At 34.9% G+C, this 19,995-nt stretch overlaps 2 protein-coding genes across 3 annotated transcripts in view; one reads left to right on the forward strand and one right to left on the reverse strand.

The window, feature by feature from the left end:
* LOC135201817 (uncharacterized) overlaps positions 1-7,602 on the forward strand; it is a 28,254-nt gene extending 20,652 nt beyond the window's left edge. Inside the window, exon 11 of the mRNA XM_064231090.1 lies at positions 5,109-7,602. Within this exon, the coding sequence (XP_064087160.1) occupies positions 5,109-5,271 (163 nt within the window). The 3' untranslated portion in view covers positions 5,272-7,602. The remainder of the gene's footprint in view (positions 1-5,108) is intronic.
* A 2,752-nt stretch (positions 7,603-10,354) lies between these two features.
* LOC135201818 (GDP-mannose 4,6 dehydratase-like) overlaps positions 10,355-19,995 on the reverse strand; it is a 42,624-nt gene continuing 32,983 nt past the window's right edge. For both annotated transcript variants that reach the window (XM_064231091.1, XM_064231092.1), the window contains 4 exons: positions 18,429-18,530; positions 17,515-17,628; positions 16,184-16,252; positions 10,355-13,256 (listed from right to left, as the gene is read on the reverse strand). In XM_064231091.1, the coding sequence (XP_064087161.1) occupies positions 13,194-13,256; positions 16,184-16,252; positions 17,515-17,628; positions 18,429-18,530 (348 nt within the window). In that variant the 3' untranslated portion in view covers positions 10,355-13,193. The remainder of the gene's footprint in view (positions 13,257-16,183; positions 16,253-17,514; positions 17,629-18,428; positions 18,531-19,995) is intronic.

The following is a 19,995-nucleotide window of genomic DNA, read 5'->3' on the forward strand; positions in this document are numbered from 1 at the left end:
CTGATAGGTCAGGGTCTTCCAAGTCTTCAGGTGTCCACTCGAGTCCAGGTGACACTATCACTTATTACCTTACCCAAGGTGGAGCAGGACACATTCAAGCCATCTCAATGTCCCCATTCAATATTATCTCATTTTCATATGCTAATACGATCATCTGCTTAAGAGTATTATAATGTAATACAGTGAACCCACCTGTATTCGTGGACTCACTCATTCGCGGATTTCTCTCTGGAACATTTATTATACACCCTTATTCGTGGAAAATTTGCCTATTCGCGGTATTTCTGTTTGAGAAATATCCACAAATTCTTGTTTTTTTTTTTTATAAATTTCATCATAAAATGCACTTTTTATGACAAACCTATTATAAAAACAAGGTAAAAACATTTCTAGTGGGTTTTCATTGAGTTTTAGCTTACAAAATAGGCAGTTTTAAGCATTTTTATAGTGGTTTCAACTATTCGTGGATTTTAGCTGTATGCGGGGGAGTCTGGTATATGTTCCCCGCGAATATGGGGGGAACACTGTATCCAAGGTGTTGGTAATAGACTTTAATTGGTAACTACTGTGCATTTCAGTGCTGCATCTAATTGATTTTCATCGATAAAATCTTACCAATGCATTGGACGTGGATCATATTTTGGAAATAACTATTTGAAACCAAAGCCTAATGGGAAAAATATGTAGTGATGTCTAATGTTGATAATTAAGGCACTTATCAGAGCAAATCAAAGAAAATTAAAGGGAAACAGCTAAAGCTAGCAGGCTCGTAGATAGAGGCTAGTAAAACGTCATTACTGAAGGCTCTCCCACTCATTGTAGTATGATGTACTTTACTATACTCTATTTTTTTCATCTGTCCATCCGCCTGTGGTGTTTTTGTATGGTAACACTGCGTCCCGGGCTTTAGATAGTTACATTCACCTTACATTCAACGATTATAATAATATCCTATTTCGAATATTAACGGTGTAATTCGCATACAGTAAATTATCAAAACACTTTTCAGTTGCAAATGTACACCCAGATATCCTTTTATTTACCTAAAACTTACAAATAGCGTAACTATCTAAAGCCCGGGACGCAGTGTTACCATACAAAAACACCACAGGCGGATGGACAGATGAAAAAAAAAAAAAAGTGTATAGTCCCCCTGCCCATATGCTTAATGAATGAAGACTCAGATGTTGGTAGCTGTAGTAATAGCAGTGTATGGAATTCTTAAGTTGTTTCACACACACAAACACCTAAGTAGAATACAATAAGGGAATGTGCATTGATGAGGAATAATACAATTACATGGTGCAATTCAAGCTTCCTTTAACTTGAAATATGCACCAAGTACTACACAGAGTTTGCCATACGGTCGTAGGGCTTGTGTGGATAAAGACCAGTATTTAGCCAATGAACAAAAATGGATTATATTACGTACTTTGTTTTCCCAATGCATACAGCCATGTAAAATATTGATAATGATATTATTAATCATGACAAAATCACATTAATATTAATCACAGTTATTATCATTATTCTTGTTATCAATATACGTATTACGTATGATCATTATGGTTATCATTGATACTTTGACATCAGGGAAGAGGATGATTGAATAGTATGCATAAATACTTATGCCACTTACATATACATACAGTACAGACAGAGATGGTGCATACGTAAATGCTCATAATGCATAAATGAAGTTTTATACTAGTATATATAATATATGTGCAGTCAGTAGAATAAGTAAGTTGTTAAAAATGGGCGTTGCAGCTAGTCAGTGAGATAGTTTATCTGTCATGAAAATTCGGTCATTGTTTATTCTTGTCTGAAAAGTTAGAAAGGCACTGATATAACAATATTTGTATCTGCCTCTTTTTCATACTCATCATTCGAGTATTACTCCTATAAAAGGTCACCTTTGTCCTCTTGTTCAGCGGTCGCCGACCTTTTGAACTTCATGGACCACTAATGTATGATTTTAAATTTGGTGGACCAATAATATATAAATTTAAAAAGAAAGGTAAATATGTTTATATAATAATTTATTAAGAAAATTTTTATTTTAGTACATAATATGAAATGCACCTATTAGATATAACAAAGTTATAGTTTGAGTGTTACAAAAAAAAAAAAAAAAAAAGAGAGAGAGAAAAAATTTATATTTAAGTATCTGGGTGAGGTGGGTGAATATCAACCGAGGGGGAACATCAACCAAATGCTCTGGTACGAAAACTATTACTAATTTTGCGCCGAAACTCACTATTAACACAGCAACCATCTGTGAACAGCACAAAAACAACAGGTTGAAGCCATCACAGGTTTATCAGATAAGAAAATTGATTTTCTGGAAGTTGTAATTTTTCAAGCTTCTCATATAGTGTCTCACATCCGTGAATGTGGTGTGATTGTTTCTAGGTAAGTTTCATTACAATATTTAGCGATATTGACGTGTTATCGAGTGAAATGAAGTGTGTCCTTTCAAAGTGGCTGCCATGGCATTGTTTAAAATCAAAAACATGGTGCGGGAAACTACCGACAGTAAACATGCAAGGAAACATCGACTGCCAAAACAGATGTGTGAAATTATGAATATTTTGAAATATTTTTGAAGTTTTGAATATTTTGAATATTTTTGAAATACGTAACAAAAAGTAGTGCAGTGTTTTTTTGTGTGTAAAGTTCTAGGTGATATTTAGTGAAGTATGATGTAATATCAGTATCATTATGCTAAAAACAGGAAATTTTTATTGGGTGGGTTCAACTTTACATATTCATAAGTCTAATGTCATTAAGTCTTTCTGATTTAACCTACTGCCTTCTTGGAAGCCTGATCGTCAGTGTCATTATGCTAAAAACAGGAAATTTGATTTTTGGAAGGTTCCCCCACCCACCAGTTGGTGTTTTCGGATCGCCGACCAGGTCCCGAAAATTTTTAAAGTGCAAAATATGAGACTTATTCTCTGAATTAAGGATTTATGAGCATACCATAGGTGGGCCATGTTGTGCAGTTTGTTTTGGGCAGAGTATGCACTCTCTCAGGTACAAAATGGATTTTGTAGGCAATTTTTTTTTTTTTCTACAAATAGGTCAGTATTTCCCCACCTCACCCTACACATTTTAGTATGATATTTGTTCCAGCTTGTTTGAAATAAGTGTTGATTTTTGGGCTCCAAAGACATTACTACAAGATGGAGAGCTGTTTTTTTTTTCTTTGAGTTAAGATCCAAATTTTTAATGCTAAAGTGCCGTAAAATGCTAAATCTAACATTAAATATGCTAAATTGGCAACACTGGGCTCTCTGTTTTCTGTGCAATTTTTCTATCAGGGCTGCCTAAAGGGATTTAAAAAACAGATTGAAATAATGTCCCAATTTTTCTGCAAACCATCAAAATTTCTTCACGGACCACCATCTGGCGACCGTTGCTCTTGTCTAAATCATTTGGTGCTTGTGTATCACCTATTAACCACTTAGCTGTTAATATCTAGCATATGATGCATACGATTCTTCTCTTTGTTGCATACTACAAAAACACACAACACAAAAGCAATCTTGAAGCCACAAGGACAATTTGCTAGGCTTGCCATAGTTGAAGCAGCAGTCACGTACATAACCTGGCTTTGACCTATGAATGATCAGCTGCCCTCACCCAGTCGTCGACTGTGTTTACAATTATGCAAGGTTACCTGGTATATCGGGCCAAAATATCATACCAAACATTTCTAAACGATGGCATTTTGATTTCAATATGATTATATTTCATCAATTCCAAAGGTTTGATGCAATTGACAGTCAAGGGGTAAACAGAAATTGTAAAATTGCTATGTATTCCTACAGTCAACATAACATTGTAGTATAATGAAAATATGTATAATTACCAAATTCTTTTGCTATGGTATTGTCATACGTATATATACTAGCAAATTATTGTTTATTATCCATGGTATCACCAATGGAAATCATAATGTTATCCTCATTCTCAATAATAATTTGCCTAGCCTTTCCTTTAATACTTATTGTACAAGAGGGTCAAATTTGGGCACTGTCCTATAACGTCTGATGTCACAGTTTGCATCACAACTAGCTTCTCTCTCAGTGCTTACCAAATTTAGCTAAGTTTCCCTATAAATTTCTTTGATTTACTCTGATAAATGCCTTAATTATTAACATTGGGCATCACTGCACATTTTTGCAATAAGGCTGTGGTTTCAAATATCTTCCAAAATACTTTCTTTGTACAGATTTTATTGACAAAAATCAATTAAACATGGCCCTGAAATGCACAGTAGTAGTAACAATACTAGCAAAGCCTTTGAAACCTCCAATCTTGGTTTAAATATAACACCCCTTTTTTTTTTAGAAAATATAAAATAGTTCTTGTCGTTTTGTGATTTTCATAAATGAAAGATGGACTTTTTCCCTCTAAAATGTTTACCTTAAAGACCAAGTTAAAATTCACCTCACCCTCTTCTTTGTAAATACTCCAAAAACTGCCTGTAGTTTGTAATCTTAAAAGATAGCAAAAAAATTTATTTCAAATGAAAGCTGAACATAAAAAAATTAAAAAGCATGTGAATTAATAGCAAGCGTTGATACTGCTGTCAACCCATCCACAAAAACAGAATCCCCCCTCTCAAACGGTTCTGTTCCCACCTAAAGCTAGTGACAAGTCACATGCCTGACGTCTGTACGTATAGGGAAAACTCACTCTTCATATTACATACTCGTATGATCATCCTTATGTCAATCAGAATGTGCCATTGGTGGTTTTCACCCCAAAATAATCAACCCAAAGCAATGTGTTAAAAAGAAATATTTTGGTAATTTCCAGGTTTTTCAGCACATAAGTTATTGTCTTAGATAGGATCTTTTACCATTTTGTACACTAGATTAGGCAGAGAAAGTCTCATGAAATTGGGTTTCATCTGTCAAATGAGTTAAACTCTCAAACCAAAATGATGTGCCATTGCCACTTTAGCCTGCAACACCTCATTTACTGGCTAGCTACATTTACTTCTTGATTACCTCAATACAAGGAGCACTATGACCAGTAACTGAGATACCTCCAGTGATGCCATTTATTAAGAGATTTTTTTTTTTTTTTCCCAGGGCTGGCAAAGGTGATGACCCAATTCCTCTTATCAACTGGACAGAAACTGTAGACGTAAATGTTACTCACGTGAGCATCTGTACCTTTGATGGTGACATTGGCTACTACAAGGTTCTTTCTCACAGGCAGTTCCATGAATATCCCAATGGTGGTTATGTGTGACTCAACATAAAAGACCTCAAAGTAACTGTAAAAGGTGTACTTCATCATTACAGGATACACATTGAGGAAGAAGCTCCTAATCTGATCTTAGAGTTTAGGGTACCTTTTAGTATAAAAAGTGTCATCAATTTTTCATTAAGCATTTTGCTTCAGTTGGCACCAGACAACACTAATTGACTTTTTTTTAAACAGAATAGAACTTTACTTGTAATATGGCACCAGTTTATGGTAGTGCAAAAACAAATGTCATCTTGGATTTACAATCAAAATTGGATGCATATAAAAAATATCAAAGGTGATGATTGAAACAGTCACCAGATGACTTGAGAAATAACATAAATTCTAAAGATAATTTATATTTTTCCTAGATATACAAACCCCGAGTCTTTTATGTAGAAACATCCCCAGCTCAAGCTAGAATGGTCTTTGAAATTGTTAACAAAGTAGTTAAATAATGGGATGCTGAATGCAAATGAAAGAAAGGTGGAAGCTGTACAGATGTTAATGCAATATTTGGGGTAGAAGGGGAATTATTAAAAGTGTTTAAGATGCAACCAGTCATGTTTTCCTTTGGAAAACAGACTTTGTGGGGGTTGGTTGAGGTGGGACTATGATAATGGGATCTGGTTTGTATGTCTAAGAAAAATAAAAGATTGTCAAAGTATTACATAAAATTTTTTAAGTACTTCGTATTTTTTTCAAGTATAAAACAATCACCTTCTATAAAAAAAAAAAAAAGTATTCCGTGTGAATTAGAAGATGGTCATCAAACTTGGTAACAAGGTTGCTAATTGGTGGAAGGTGAGTGAGTGAAAAGCATAATCCTTGCTCACCTACCACCTCCAAGCACCTTTTCCTTTGGCCTCAGGGACAATGAGGGTGATTCAGGTGGCAACTGCAAAAAAAATGCTGCGGTTTGAATACCTAAGAAAAATATGAATTATCTTAAATATTCGATATTTGTTTCTATAAAGATATACCACATAGCCTTTTGTATAAGAGGCTCGCTCCTTAGCTGAGAGGTTGCCTCTGTCAACTGACTGTACATTGAACAACCAACCTGAAAGTCTTGGTAGTCTTAGAATAGAACAGAATATAGAATTTAGGCCAAATGCCAAGTGCTGGGACCTAAGTGGTCATTCAGCGCTGAAAGCAAAATTGATAGTAAGAAGGTTTGAAAGGTGTAACAGGAGGGAACCTTACAGCCGCACTGTAACAATTGTTAGGAGAGGTCTTAGTTGCAATAGCATGCAAGGGATGCAATGACTCCTACAACCTGCTACTCTGGCATACAAATGACAGTGATAGGGCCCTGGGCCAAAGTGAGGGATGAGAGCCTAGCTAAAATTGCCAAAAGATTTAGGGAATTATGAGATCTCTCATAACTGTGTAACAGAAGGTAGCTATTCCGGCTAATACAACTGACAGATTCAGGAAAAGTTTTTTATCCTGGCCACCCCTATTGTTAAAGGAACAGCCGAGGGAGGCTTATTCTAGGACAGAACTTAAGGCTGGAGGGTTAAAGTGTGGCCACCTGTATCAGTCTTATCTCAGCTGATACTTTGGCCTAGGTGCTGTTCTGGGAGGAGGAAGGGAATGATGAGAGTCCAGTCACTCAACATTCAAGCCCCAGACTCACACTAAGCAAAGTACTTGGGCAAGTACTTGTCTGTTCAACCAGAGTTGGGTGCCAAGACAACTTATTAAGTAGACACCAAAGGTTCCAAAGAGAAGAAAAGAAGGTATCCAGGAACTTGTGGGTTACGTCCCTTGGGTAGAATGAGGCGAAGGCTGTATGTCATCTCTAAACACCTGTGGTCAATACCTGGCAAACTGAGAAGTCCTTACAAAAAGCTAAGGACAGTCCCTTGAGCTCTCACATGAGAAAGGTGGGTGACAGGATCATCATCCTGAGGAATCATAAGCTTGTTTGATAACCTCACAAAACCAAAAAGTGTAATTCCTGGACAACTACTTCTCATGCTTGCCTGTACTAAGAAAAGGCACAGACTGTGGGCAAGGAGTATTTGTCCTTTTCAGATATTATTTAAGGGTTCAGACATGAAAGCATCTCGTCTGTATCACCATAAATGAAATCTTCGAGGAAGGGAATTGCGAAACTCTTAAAAACACTCCTTGTCAAGTGCTGATGGGTTCCAAGTTTTTACCACAAACTTTGACATAAAGGAAAAGGAGAGGGATCTCCATCTGGTTTGTTTGTTTGTTTAAATGATGTTTTTACGTTGCATGGAAGATCAGTAAATCATTTGCACATGCTGAAAGCGGGGAATGCTTCCACCTGACCAAACACTGAAGCCATTATAGCCGAATGCCATGTCCTATATCAATGTTTTTAGCATATCAAAAATTTCAAAAGGTTTTTACACTGTATATTACATTACCATACTGGTACTTTATTTATATATATTTTACATCTATGTGATATGGTACTTTCTGATTTCTGTACTTTTATGATTTTTTAACATTTGTTGCTGACCAACATCAAAATTGATGAAATGATGAGTGTAAAGTTTTTTAAACAAAAACCACCATCCAGTCGAAAATGCAGAATGCAGAAACTGGAGGTATTAATATGTACAAAAATAAAATGGCTTCAACTCTCTGGCAGAACACACATGCATCCACACCCAATGACAGCTGCTTTCAAAGGGCTGGCTTAAGACAGGTGATTAAGGGGTTCCCAGCCCACTCACTATTACCAATAATTAACTACCTTGTTACCAAGTTTCAATGACATTCCAGCTTGTGTTGAGGAATACTCCTACATAAAAGGCAATGGTCAGTATTTCTATAGAAACAAATACAGTTCAAGATATGTTTTATTTTCCCAATTTCCCTGCATCCCTACATTATTCTACTGGCATACAGCTGATTTTACCAAATGTTTAATATTCCAGTGATATAACCTATTATGAAGAATGTCTTCAAGGACGAAGTGGAAACAGTAAGACTTTGGCAACTAAATTAAATTTTGTACTGCTTTCCTAATGCTTTGATAGAACCCTATCAAAGTGGTATAAAGATACCTAGACAACAAAACAGGTTTTGATGTAGCAAAAGCCTATCTTTGGTAGCTGCTGTGATTCCTCACAGGGTTTTTAACTGGTGGCTTACCTAGATGATTGGCTAATTTAGGGAGCTAGCAATGAGGAGTGCTAATAAGACCCGTGAGTGGTAGGCTACAGACTCAATCAAAAGATTTCTTAATCGGAACAAGTCTCCCCTTACATCCAGCAGACTTATTCTGAGGTTGGGATTTTGCTGGGCTACTATTTGCAGCCAGCTGTCTCTTCCTCACAGCACTCAAACCAGAAAAAGAAAAGACCTGAGAAGGTATTCCTTGCATAGCCAAGCTTTCCCAGACAACAATTGGAAGTAAGTTTGGGTCTATGGGTTAGGCTCATGCTGATGAGCTCCCCTCAAATCAATAATTGCTAACATGCTTCCACAATCTAGAAATGAACTGGTTTTGCCTCTGGTGAGAACCATCAACTTCCAGTGTGTCTCTGAATCTAGACATTCAGGCAATAGCAAGAGATGCATTCCTATAAGACTGGAACAAATGGAGGATGATATACTTATCCCCTTCATTGTCTCAGATTTTGAAAGCTTTGAAAAATCTACGAGTTTTCAATTGAACCACTTGCCCAGTAGCTCTGAATTAGCCAAACAGTCATTGGTACCTTATTTCTTCAACAACAGGCAAGAGATTAGATTCCATTGCCATAGAGAGAGAATGTCGTTCATCGATCCTCCTTTTTAATGTAGTCTACCATGACTATTTTTTGCGTCATTTTGCTAGGTATCTAGTGCTAAAACTATGGACTTCATTTATCCAACATACCAGCCTGTATGGAAAATATGCTTAGATTATCTCCACACTGAGAGCTCTGTTGAAATCTCTTAAAATAGGTTTGCATCTTATTATCTTTTGATGTCAGGCACCTTGCTATTTCAACAATCATGGTATACATGGCAGCATTGCTGGAACTCTTGCCTTATGGTTTAAAGATTTGATTCTCGTATAGAAATTGTTAATTCCATTTTCCAATCTTTCACAATGCAAAGCTCAGCTCCTACAAGGTTTCCCATTACCCTGAATAAGGTCCTTAGATTCCTGTCACCCCCTCAGTTCATGGGCCCAATACAACTAATTCATATGCTACAAAAGGCATTAGAGGCAGCATTCCTGAAATAGTGAAGGCACAATAATCCTGCAGCCGGACTCAACACAATTAGGTAAGTCATTGTAGAACCCCAATGAATAATAACTTTATAGCTTTGTGTGTATCCTGTTCTTTTTTTCCAGACCCTAACAGGTATCCAGAATAAAGAAAGTGGTCGATAACCTGTGACATTACCTTGAATAAAAAATTCCTGAAACAGTTACCATGAGAGTGGTGGTCATGCTGAGATATTGCTGAGGAAGGTGTAATAATTCTGCAGCCAGCCCCAACATAAATTGGCAAGTCTCCTTCGGCCCGTAAAGAATAATACATAATACTGAATTGTGTAGTTTCCTGTTCATTATCATCAAACCCTATGAGTATCCAGAATAAAGAAAATGGTTAATAACCTGTGACTATACCTCGAACCAAGAATTAATCTGGGTTGTTGGGATTTATTTATTAGGAACTCATCCATTTCATCAACTGTCAATTTCTTTTCCAAGTTCCTTTGAGAATGAACAGCAGTTACACTATCAAAAAACCCGTTGTGACGTAGGAAAACCTATTTTGGTAGTTGCTGTGAGTCCTCAAACCCATCCACTTTCCCTGGTGGAAAGGCATGAGAATATGGTAAACATTTATCTTGCACAGACCTAGCAAGTCATGAAGATGGCCAAAATCAGCTGTTGTCACATCTGGGCAAGCGAGACGTAGTGAGAGCCGAGGCAATCATTGTAGGACAGATAGAACACTCCTGTCCTGAGTCCTTTATATTCTATCACTGCCAACAAGCACTATTCTGGCCAAGACCAAACTATAAGAGCATTCTTTGTAATTGGCTGGTCTATCTTATGGAGCACTTGGGAGACCTTGAGAGTGTAACTATAGTCAAATAATTTTTCTATTATTTATTTAAACAAGACATAACATGATTTACTAAAAATAATGCCCTCTTTGGAATGGTATCATTAAATGACAAGGATTATTACACTTGTACATAACGTGATTACATATTTGCAGCTCACAGCTACAACTGTTGACATATGAGCATTCTGTGAGTTAAAAACACCACAATCTCGTGCATTCACTCCATTTCCTTCAATTATTAAAGCTTTAAGAAAAATAAAATTCTAACAGGAATAAAATTTGAATGTTCCCAAACTTATTAAAAAAAACAGATATTCAATGGTCCTGTCTATTAAGTATAATGTTGTCAACAATCTTAATTAAGAAATCACTATAAAGTATTCATGTACAACCAATTTAGTATTAAAATCAAGAAATACACATTGGAGAGGCTTGTTTAGCTTTTGTTAATACTGAAGCAAGAAACTAACATAATAGTTCACACTTTATGAGGTCACCTAGAATGGAACAAAATGAAATAATTCTGGAACAATTTGAAAGCTGCTAGTTTTACAAATAAAAGAAGTACTGCAATGCCTTTGTTTCTATTCCTTCCTTTGTGTAAAACTTAATAAAAGTTCAAGGAATACAATTCATTAATCTCTGATGAGCTGGAAGACGCAAGGCACATAAAGTAAATCCTGATGGCAACTGGTGGAGTCCTGCCTTATAAATTGCAGAGCTCATCCTCTGAAAAGTATCTTACAAAATAAACATGAAATCATTTACTTCCAGCAATTTCATAAACTCATGACCTTTCACTTGAAACATGTCTTAGTAAAATTTACGACTAATACCATACAATAATCCAAAGCCACAAGATAGAAAAGTTTTCTAACTTTCCAAAATTCACCCAATCATACTTCTCTTCTTGTATATCACCATATTTACCTTATAATGGCTTCCATTTTTTTTTATATCTTAAAAGTATTTACTGCATGCATGGTTGAGAAGCATACAAACGTCTAACAGCACCATGAATTGAGATTTTAAATAGTTGAATGATTACATATCTTCATAACTTCAACAAATGATGAAATATGTCATAACCGTGATTTAAGATAACTTGAAAATTATACACAATAACCTGACAACAAACATAAAGAGAACTAAATCTGGTTTCCAGGATATTTCCCTTCCTTTGCATTTTAAAATTAAATATCGTCACTTATACCACAACCATAACACAATAAGTTTTCACAACTTAGTAATAAATGGATAAAACTACAGTTTTTCCACCTTACAGAAAGGGTCCTAATCTAATCCGGAAAAATAAAAAAATTGCAAAAGATGGATAAGTAATGGATAAAAGATCATAAGGATGGCTATAATATTAGTTACTGACAAACTTTCAAAATGGAATTTGTGAACTGATAAAAGAAAAAATGCACTTAAATACAAGCTTGTCTTAAATAGTTTTTTGTATACAATCCTTTTGTAACTTGAGCTTTAGCATAAGCACTCATTAAAGACTAAATTCTGGTATATAATAAAATCTTCCCAAAGCACATCAGAAACACTCATCACTTGAAAAATAAGTTTTGATTTCACATCCATAAACTTTAACTGACATATGATTACTTATAGGTGCTCCTTTTTTAGGACAGGAGAAAATCCCCTACTCCATATTAAATTAATACTTAAGATGTTTTCTAAAACAATGTTATTCCGTTTCATTAGACAACTGAATAAAAATAAAATCATGTTAGTGTAAAAAACAATTGAATAACAACTTTTAAATTCTCAGTGACAAAAAATGACAATGTAGAGGATTTCAATGAACTCTTAATTTCTAAGATTTCCTTTTTAGCTGGCAAATATTACAAAACTCATCAAACATGTTTTGTTATTAATATCATGTTGCACTCTATATTCAAGAACAGGATCAAATGGGAGAGATATAAAATCCACCAATTAATTCAACATGTAAAGAACAAATCCAATGAATTAGTACTACTGAACTTCTGCATCTTGTTCATTATGAACTCAGTAGAACAATGAAGAAATGTAATAAACACTTTATAAATAATACAGATAATTAAGAATTCAAATACTCCCAATCACATACAACAAAATAATAAATATACAGCAATCTACTACAAACATCCAATTAGAAAATTTACTTTGATTCATATCAACCACACAGTGTAATGACATTTTACTTGGACATTTCCATCATGTTTTCCTGACTAGCTGAGCAAAGCTGACTGCTCTCAGCAGCCCCTCTATTAAGTTGGTAAAAATATGCAAAAATCAGACTAAATTCATTTATGAACCCTATCTATGATATTAATCAATGAACTGAGTGATACATAAGCAGTGATAGCCAATTCTAATTTCATAACTTTAAAATTATTCAGTATTTAATCTATAGGTTACTCATTATAAACTTTACTGTTTGATATTACTTTATCGTTTGATAAAGTTTGATAAACTATCATTTACATTTGATGAAAGCTAAAAATTGTAAATTTCTGTCAAATAAATCTGTTTAAGATACTACATAAAATAATTGTGAAATTATCAATAAAAATTAATGTGTAAAACATGGCTGTCACCGATTAGGAATGAATTTCTAATCAATGACTACAGTAGACTGCATATTGAAAATGCTTGCCACATGCACTAATAATAAAGAATCATTGACTTAGAAATATACTCATCTTAAGTCAAAACAATGCACAAAATACTGTATACAATAATTATCACACTTTCTTAAGACTGTCACATAGGATGCTCCCATTCAAACAACATGAAAGAAAGAAGCATCTGTGTCCAAAGCCACAAAGAACTCTCACTGATGGTTCCAAAACGATGTTGGGGAGGTTAAGCAGTTGGATCCCTTTTCATCAGCTCAATATCTGCTTGTATCATATCTTTCACAAGAGCCTGCAGATAAAAAGAGTTAGAGGGAGATGAAAAATTTACACTTAACAAACCATCATGATACCCACAGAAGAAATCCTACTGGGAAATTTTTTTTTATGATATACAGTATCATTAAATTACTGCAGAGTTGTCCACCTTTACAATTGTAGGATGTATTAACAAACAGTTAACCTGACCACTGAGTTAATATTCTTTACTGCTAGCCCATAGAATTTGTTCTAGACTAAATATATGTGAGCTTATTTAATATACTGCAACTCCTTAAAAATGTAACTACCGGACAAATTGTCAAGGTTGAATATTCTAACAATGTATTTCTTTCAAAGATTTTCTTCCAATATGTAGTATACATGTTGGATGAAAGTTGGATAATTACTGAAATAGTATATATATCTTTAAGTGTATATCTTCCTTCATTCTGGTATTTGGTTGTGTGAGTTATACATCAAAATACCCAAAAGTCACATGAATGTAAACAATTTGAAGATAATATAATATTACTTCAACATGTAATTTTTTTATGGAGTAAAGACCACCACAAGTCAACAGTTGGTTTAATCTTTTTTCAATTTGTTATGGTAATATTCATTCCAGTATTCCAAAATTCCTGTCATTTAATAAAGATGCTGGGTTTTAATGATTGTAACACTGACAGGAAGGAAGGAAGGAATATAGAATTTAGGCCAATGGCCATGTGCTGGACCTATGAGTTAATTCAGCGCTGAAAGGGGTGTTACTTAATTTTTAAGCTTGTAACATGTTAGCCTTGAATACATCAATTTTTCCATCATTTAAAAGACAGGTTTTTAAGGACATTGGTCTATAGTTTGATGGATTACTGAGATCTTTGCTTGATTAGGCTATTGACATAATGATGCCACATCACCATTCTTTTTAAAAAGATTCTTCTTCAAAAGTTGGCTATCAATTTGGAGTGTATAACTTTTGGCTATGGGTCTACATGTTTGACTAAATCAAAATGTATGTTCTTTTAATCTGGAGATACTATGTAACTATATGAGGAAATTTTAAATTCTAATCTCCTGACCGTAAACCATTTGTTATAATACAGACCTTTGGCAGTTGCACAATTCATATTCCGAGACATTTTCAGTGTTTATGGAAGTATTCACCAAGATCTCATTCACTGCTAATATGATCTAGATGTTTTCAAGTACGTATATTTGATATTGCAAGATGATTGTGAATACTTCATCCACAATATGTTTAGGCAAGTCTTCATAGTCTTGAGATTAATCTGTTAATTTTCTTATTTTTACCTAATTTCTTTAACTGCAGTGTTGTGTGTGTGTTGCTTGAGACATGCGGTTTCCATGAAATGTTTCTTCCTTTAATGACTTCCTTCCTAATTTTTGCAAATACACAATCATATACTGGCTTCCATATTTTGAAAAGAGGTTGTTAAATCTATAATTCTTATAATTTTGCAAACTACAAAAAGCCATGATTTTCAAAAAGTTTTTAATATTGTCAACTATGAGAAGACAAGGTTTCAAGATGTTTTTAAATCTTTTCTTTATAATTTTATACATATATTTTTGGGATGGGTCACTTACTTGCTGTTCCAATTTTGCCTCTCTATCATGGGCATACTTATTTTAGCTTTCAATGTTTTTATTTCAGTGTTTACATCTAGAATGGACTATCTTTTGAATTAGTGTGCTGGCTTGACCACATCATCATCATTGCCTCATCAACACAAAATGGTGTTCTATTCCACAATGTTACATGACTGCTTGATCCCATGTGTTCATTTACTGTCATTGTTAAATTTTTTGTATGTGCTTATATTTACTAAAATTTTTACACTGAATAGGTTTGGGTATAATGGTTTCACCTCTTTGTTTTGGTGATGAATTTTAATTTCCAGAGGAAGACTGTCTGATTAATTTAATCTTTGCCAATTCTGCAGATACTTCTCTGTTTTTCTTGCTGGGGAGACCACAGATATCAGTCTCCTATGTTAGCATATCTTCTTTGAAGAGATCCTAACAATTTTTTTTATCTTTCTTCATTGATGAGTAACAGAATTGTACCCTGAATACTATTCACTGTGTAATGTTATTTTGACAATCATATTTTCTGTACAGTTGGGTATCAATCAGTATTCAAATTAAGTTTTAAAGGTAACTTCAACCAACCAATTCTAAAATCTGACCAATTTCCATTCCCAAAATGGAAATCAAAAGGAATCAAGGGTTGGGTTTTGTCTAAACTACCCTTTTCTTGTTTGGTTTACATATTCTTAGTGCTATAGTTTCTTTCATGAAGTGTCACTGTTTATTTGTCAATATCAGATGCTTTTAATATAATCATTAAATGTTAATTGTTGACATTTTTCCAGATATTTTCCCGTCTACCACAAAGCTAAACTTGAAGGATGGATGAACCCCTCTCCTACCCAATCCTTGAGCTTGTACTTAAGCCATACGCAAAGCTTGTCATACCTTGAAGATCACCAGTTTATCACAATCAGACCCAGCACTAGAAGCAGAGTTTAGCATTAGATGTGTACTTCATTTGATGATGAAGGCTGCTTGACTATCAATGCTATCCAGCCTCACCATCCTTCATGTCTAATGGGCAATCAAAAATTTTGTCACAGGTATGATGCACGGTCATTATTCTAATATCAATCCTCATTAGGTAAGGGTGGAAAACTGGAGCAGTTAAGACTTATAAAAAAGCCTAACTAATTTTGTTTAGAGCAACTAATCAGTGCCAAGCTATGAGCTGACTCCAAGTATAGTTGCTCTCTGAAGTGACCCACCCAATGCCAAAGGGCTAGGAGTCAGTGGGAAGTTAAGGAAAGTAACAAAGTATATTGTCTATGGATACTTGTCACTTATCTCTATATATGAATTTTATAATAATGATACTTAATTATCACAAACAATACTACTTACCTTAAAATCAAATGAGTGCTTCCAACCAAATTTAGTCTTGGCTTTTGTTGGATCTCCCTGAAGGAAGTCCTGTAAAAAATTAATACAAGGTTAAAGAAACAAGTACAATACTGACTTCCATGATGACAAAACTATACGGGCAGTCCCCAGTTATCAGCAGGGTGCTGATAAGCGAAAACCGCCATTAACCGAGACTCCGCGATTCATGGTGCTTATCGTGCCAAGTTTTCGGTTCATGGCACCGCTGTTAGATATGTTATGGTGCTGTAACTCTGTTGTTTGCATTTTATGGTGCTGATAACCATAATAACTCGGTCCCTTATGGCGCTATACAAGCACCATAAAACTGGAGCGCCATTAACCGAGTCCGCCGATAATTGGGGACTGCCCGTACTTCACAAGGGTAACTATCTAAATAAGGTAAAGTAATTAATTAACCTTAACAACAAAATTAACAAGAAAAGATTTGCAATCAAAACTTACAAAAGTAATGTGATATACTACTTTGGAGATGAAAAGATAAAACCAAGATCTACCATCAATGTACATACCATCAACATTGCCATGGGAGAAGGCTGAGGAATATTGGTAAATATACCCAATTCTTATATACTGTTCCCTAGTTATTGCATCAATAAGAACCCACAAGAGGGGTACTAGCTGCCCCTTTATTTGGGGTCTCTTGAAATTTACTCTGCTCAAATTTTCACCTCTCATTTAAAACAAATCCTTTGAGTGGGGCCTCTTGAGAGTAACAAATTTGTTTGGTGGTCTCATATTCAACATTATAATAATGCTGTAAATGTGTGTATGCACTTGCAGACAGAAAAAAAAAAAAAAAAAAAGAGATGGATAGAGGAGTGGGAAAGGAAGGAGAAGGAACAAAAGGAGGGAATCAAAAGATGCAAATAAAGATAATGGATTCCCTTGGACTTCGCCGCCTAAAATAGAGGGGAAAAAAATAAAAACTGATGGAGGGAAAATCGAGCGTTACAAAAACTCAAATAATTTTGAAGAATTTGGTAAGCGAAGCCTTGTAGAACTGTTTAATATAAAAATGTGAATGTGTATTGGAGAAATATGCCTCAGGGAACAGAACTGAACTGGATTTTATTGTTTATAGTTTTGTACTATGCAAAGCAATGATTATGCTTTCAGCCTTTCCCAGCTTTGAGAAAATAATGCTTATCTAAAGCCTTAAACAACCATGACACTTCTGGTCTGGGACATTATGGTCATAAACAAATCCTAGCACTCCACATACTCAAACTGGCAAAAGCAGAAAATGGGTAAGAAAATGATGCCAAAAGTATTTCGAATACAGTACTCACTACTTCAGCAGGTCGATAATACTTAGGATTAACTTTGACACGGACAATGTCAGATCCTTTTTCCTTCCCAACTTCGTCGACACCTGATCCTTCCCAGTATATCTCTCTTCCAATCTGAAAATAATAGCACCTCAGGTATAGAACACTGTCATACAAACAATCATACATCAATAAAGACTAAAAAGAAAACAGGGTTGCATTATTATGAGCAAAGCAAAGTCATTACTACTGGAGACGAGCTCAATTCTGGTGGCCCAGCCTGGCCCTAATGCTATTCAAATGCTAATATCTACAAAAGTATTGAGGATAAAAGAAAAATTCTTTCAGCAGATAAACCTTACATCTTTAAATTTCATCCCATGCAAGATTTATTTCTAAAATATAAAATATTCCCAATTAAATGTTTTAATTATTGCATTATAATGTTCTCAAAATTGATGATTTCAGTACCAAATTCGATAATTTTTTTTTAATACTAGGCTCAGTTAAACTATGTCTTCTCACTTCCACTAAAAAGAATCATTTCGCATGGTATCATTTGTCATATTATTATGAGTTTGATGTTGGAAGACTATTTGAAATGCAATTAATGATAACATTTATGTACCAGAGTTCCGAAATACCTAGTTACCCCTTTAATGGTTTAACTTGAAGCTTTGCAAGTTATCACCTTTAGGGCGCCCTACTGGTTATACATGTACGACAGGAAAATATAAATTTTCATCTTTTCAAACTGCCAAATAAAAAATTATCATATCTATGTACTGACTTAGTCACTTAATTTGACAACATTATACATTATTTACACAAACACATACAACTGGAAAAAAACTTGAAAAATATATCCAAAATAGTGTTAAGTTTAACAATAAAAGCAAAAACATTTAAATTAACCTGGGTTAACGGATGCTTACCTCTTTGAATGATGATTCAACAAACTCCCTAACAGAATGCACTTCTCCAGTAGCTAACACATAGTCTTCGGGTTCATCTTGCTGGAGCATTAGCCACATACCCTGGAATCAAGGAAAAAAACAAGGTAAAATAAAATATCAACTGTTTACAGTACTATGTGTACAAAGCACCACCTATTTTACAAAAACATCCTTCAATGCCAACTAGAGACAATCACTGAACTTGGCAACAATGTTTTATATTTGCTCCAATGCATATACAAAGTATTCCCTTTTATGTAAGAAACTCACTCCTTAAGTGGGAAATCAACTCTGTTAACTGACCAGAAGCCATATGACCCACCAAGAAATACCATGATCCCTGCAGTGACAGCAAGCAAAGGATGCAACAACTCCTGTAACCTCCCACTTGGTGTAGAGCCTCACTCAAGTAAGGGAAAGATCATAGAACCATGTGCCACCACCAAAAGTTTCATGAGTCAGAAAGCAGCTTTATCTTGGGATCAAAATATGGGTGTCCTGAGCTGCAGACACCTGTCCATATTACTGAAGTACCAAAAAGTTACTTGGAAATGCCAGGAAGTTGATCTGATATATCAAAAAGTAAGAAAGGGAGGAAGAGTTTATAAACACATATTCTTACGTTTACACGCACAAGCAGACATTCTTGGCATAAAAGGTTCAGAACCTACTCGGTAGCATACATGACTCACACCATACATAGAAGCCTCTCATCTGGACCATAAGAAAAGCCCTGAGAAAGGGAAACAAAAGCACATGTTTTTCAGATAGCGTTTCACCATGGCGACTGAAAGGAGCTTGGTCTGATGTCATTCAACAAGGAAGTTCATGATCCAATGAACGGAGGGTTTGATCAGATGGTCCTTTGTGTTCACACAGAAGACGGTCCACTTCTCCTGGATGGGAGAGTGGCCCATAGGGAATCTCTGGCAGATCTTTTATTTATATCTTAAATGAACTTTTAAGATTTAGAACCAAAAAGGTCCATGATGATGGCCAGTACAATAGGTTTAATAATGTAATTTTAAGTGTTTATCTATAGTACTAGTAACATGTGGCAAGGTCTGGAGAACAAATTGATTGCATACACTGATACTACTACTCTAGCTGTTGTTCCTTCTCTGCACCTAAGGTCTGTGGCTGTAGAATCCTTGAATAGGGATCTGACTTTTATTTAATTTATTTTTCCATTTTTCATATTCTTGAGGACCCTTTCAGCCTCTCCAGCTGTTATGTTTCCTGTTGCTCTCCCTATTAAGCGAATGTCCTCCAATTCATGTTCATTTTCTTCATTCAGATGGTTTTCAAGATAATGCCTCCATTGTCTGAATGTTTTTTATTTTTAAACTTGAATTCTCCATTTTCATCTTTTACATAATTTGTCCCTTTTACATCTTTTCAATTTTTCATAGACACTGCTCTCCTGAATATTTTCTGCTGTGATAAGATTCTAATTTCATTCCTTCCTACTCCTCCTGTTTGCCCTTTGAACATTTTGTTTATTAAACAATGCCTCTCCTTCTCTATAATCTTTTTTCATGTCACC

The sequence above is a fragment of the Macrobrachium nipponense genome, chromosome 28 (genome assembly GCF_015104395.2).
Source record: "Macrobrachium nipponense isolate FS-2020 chromosome 28, ASM1510439v2, whole genome shotgun sequence".
Taxonomy (NCBI): Eukaryota; Metazoa; Arthropoda; class Malacostraca; order Decapoda; family Palaemonidae; genus Macrobrachium; species Macrobrachium nipponense.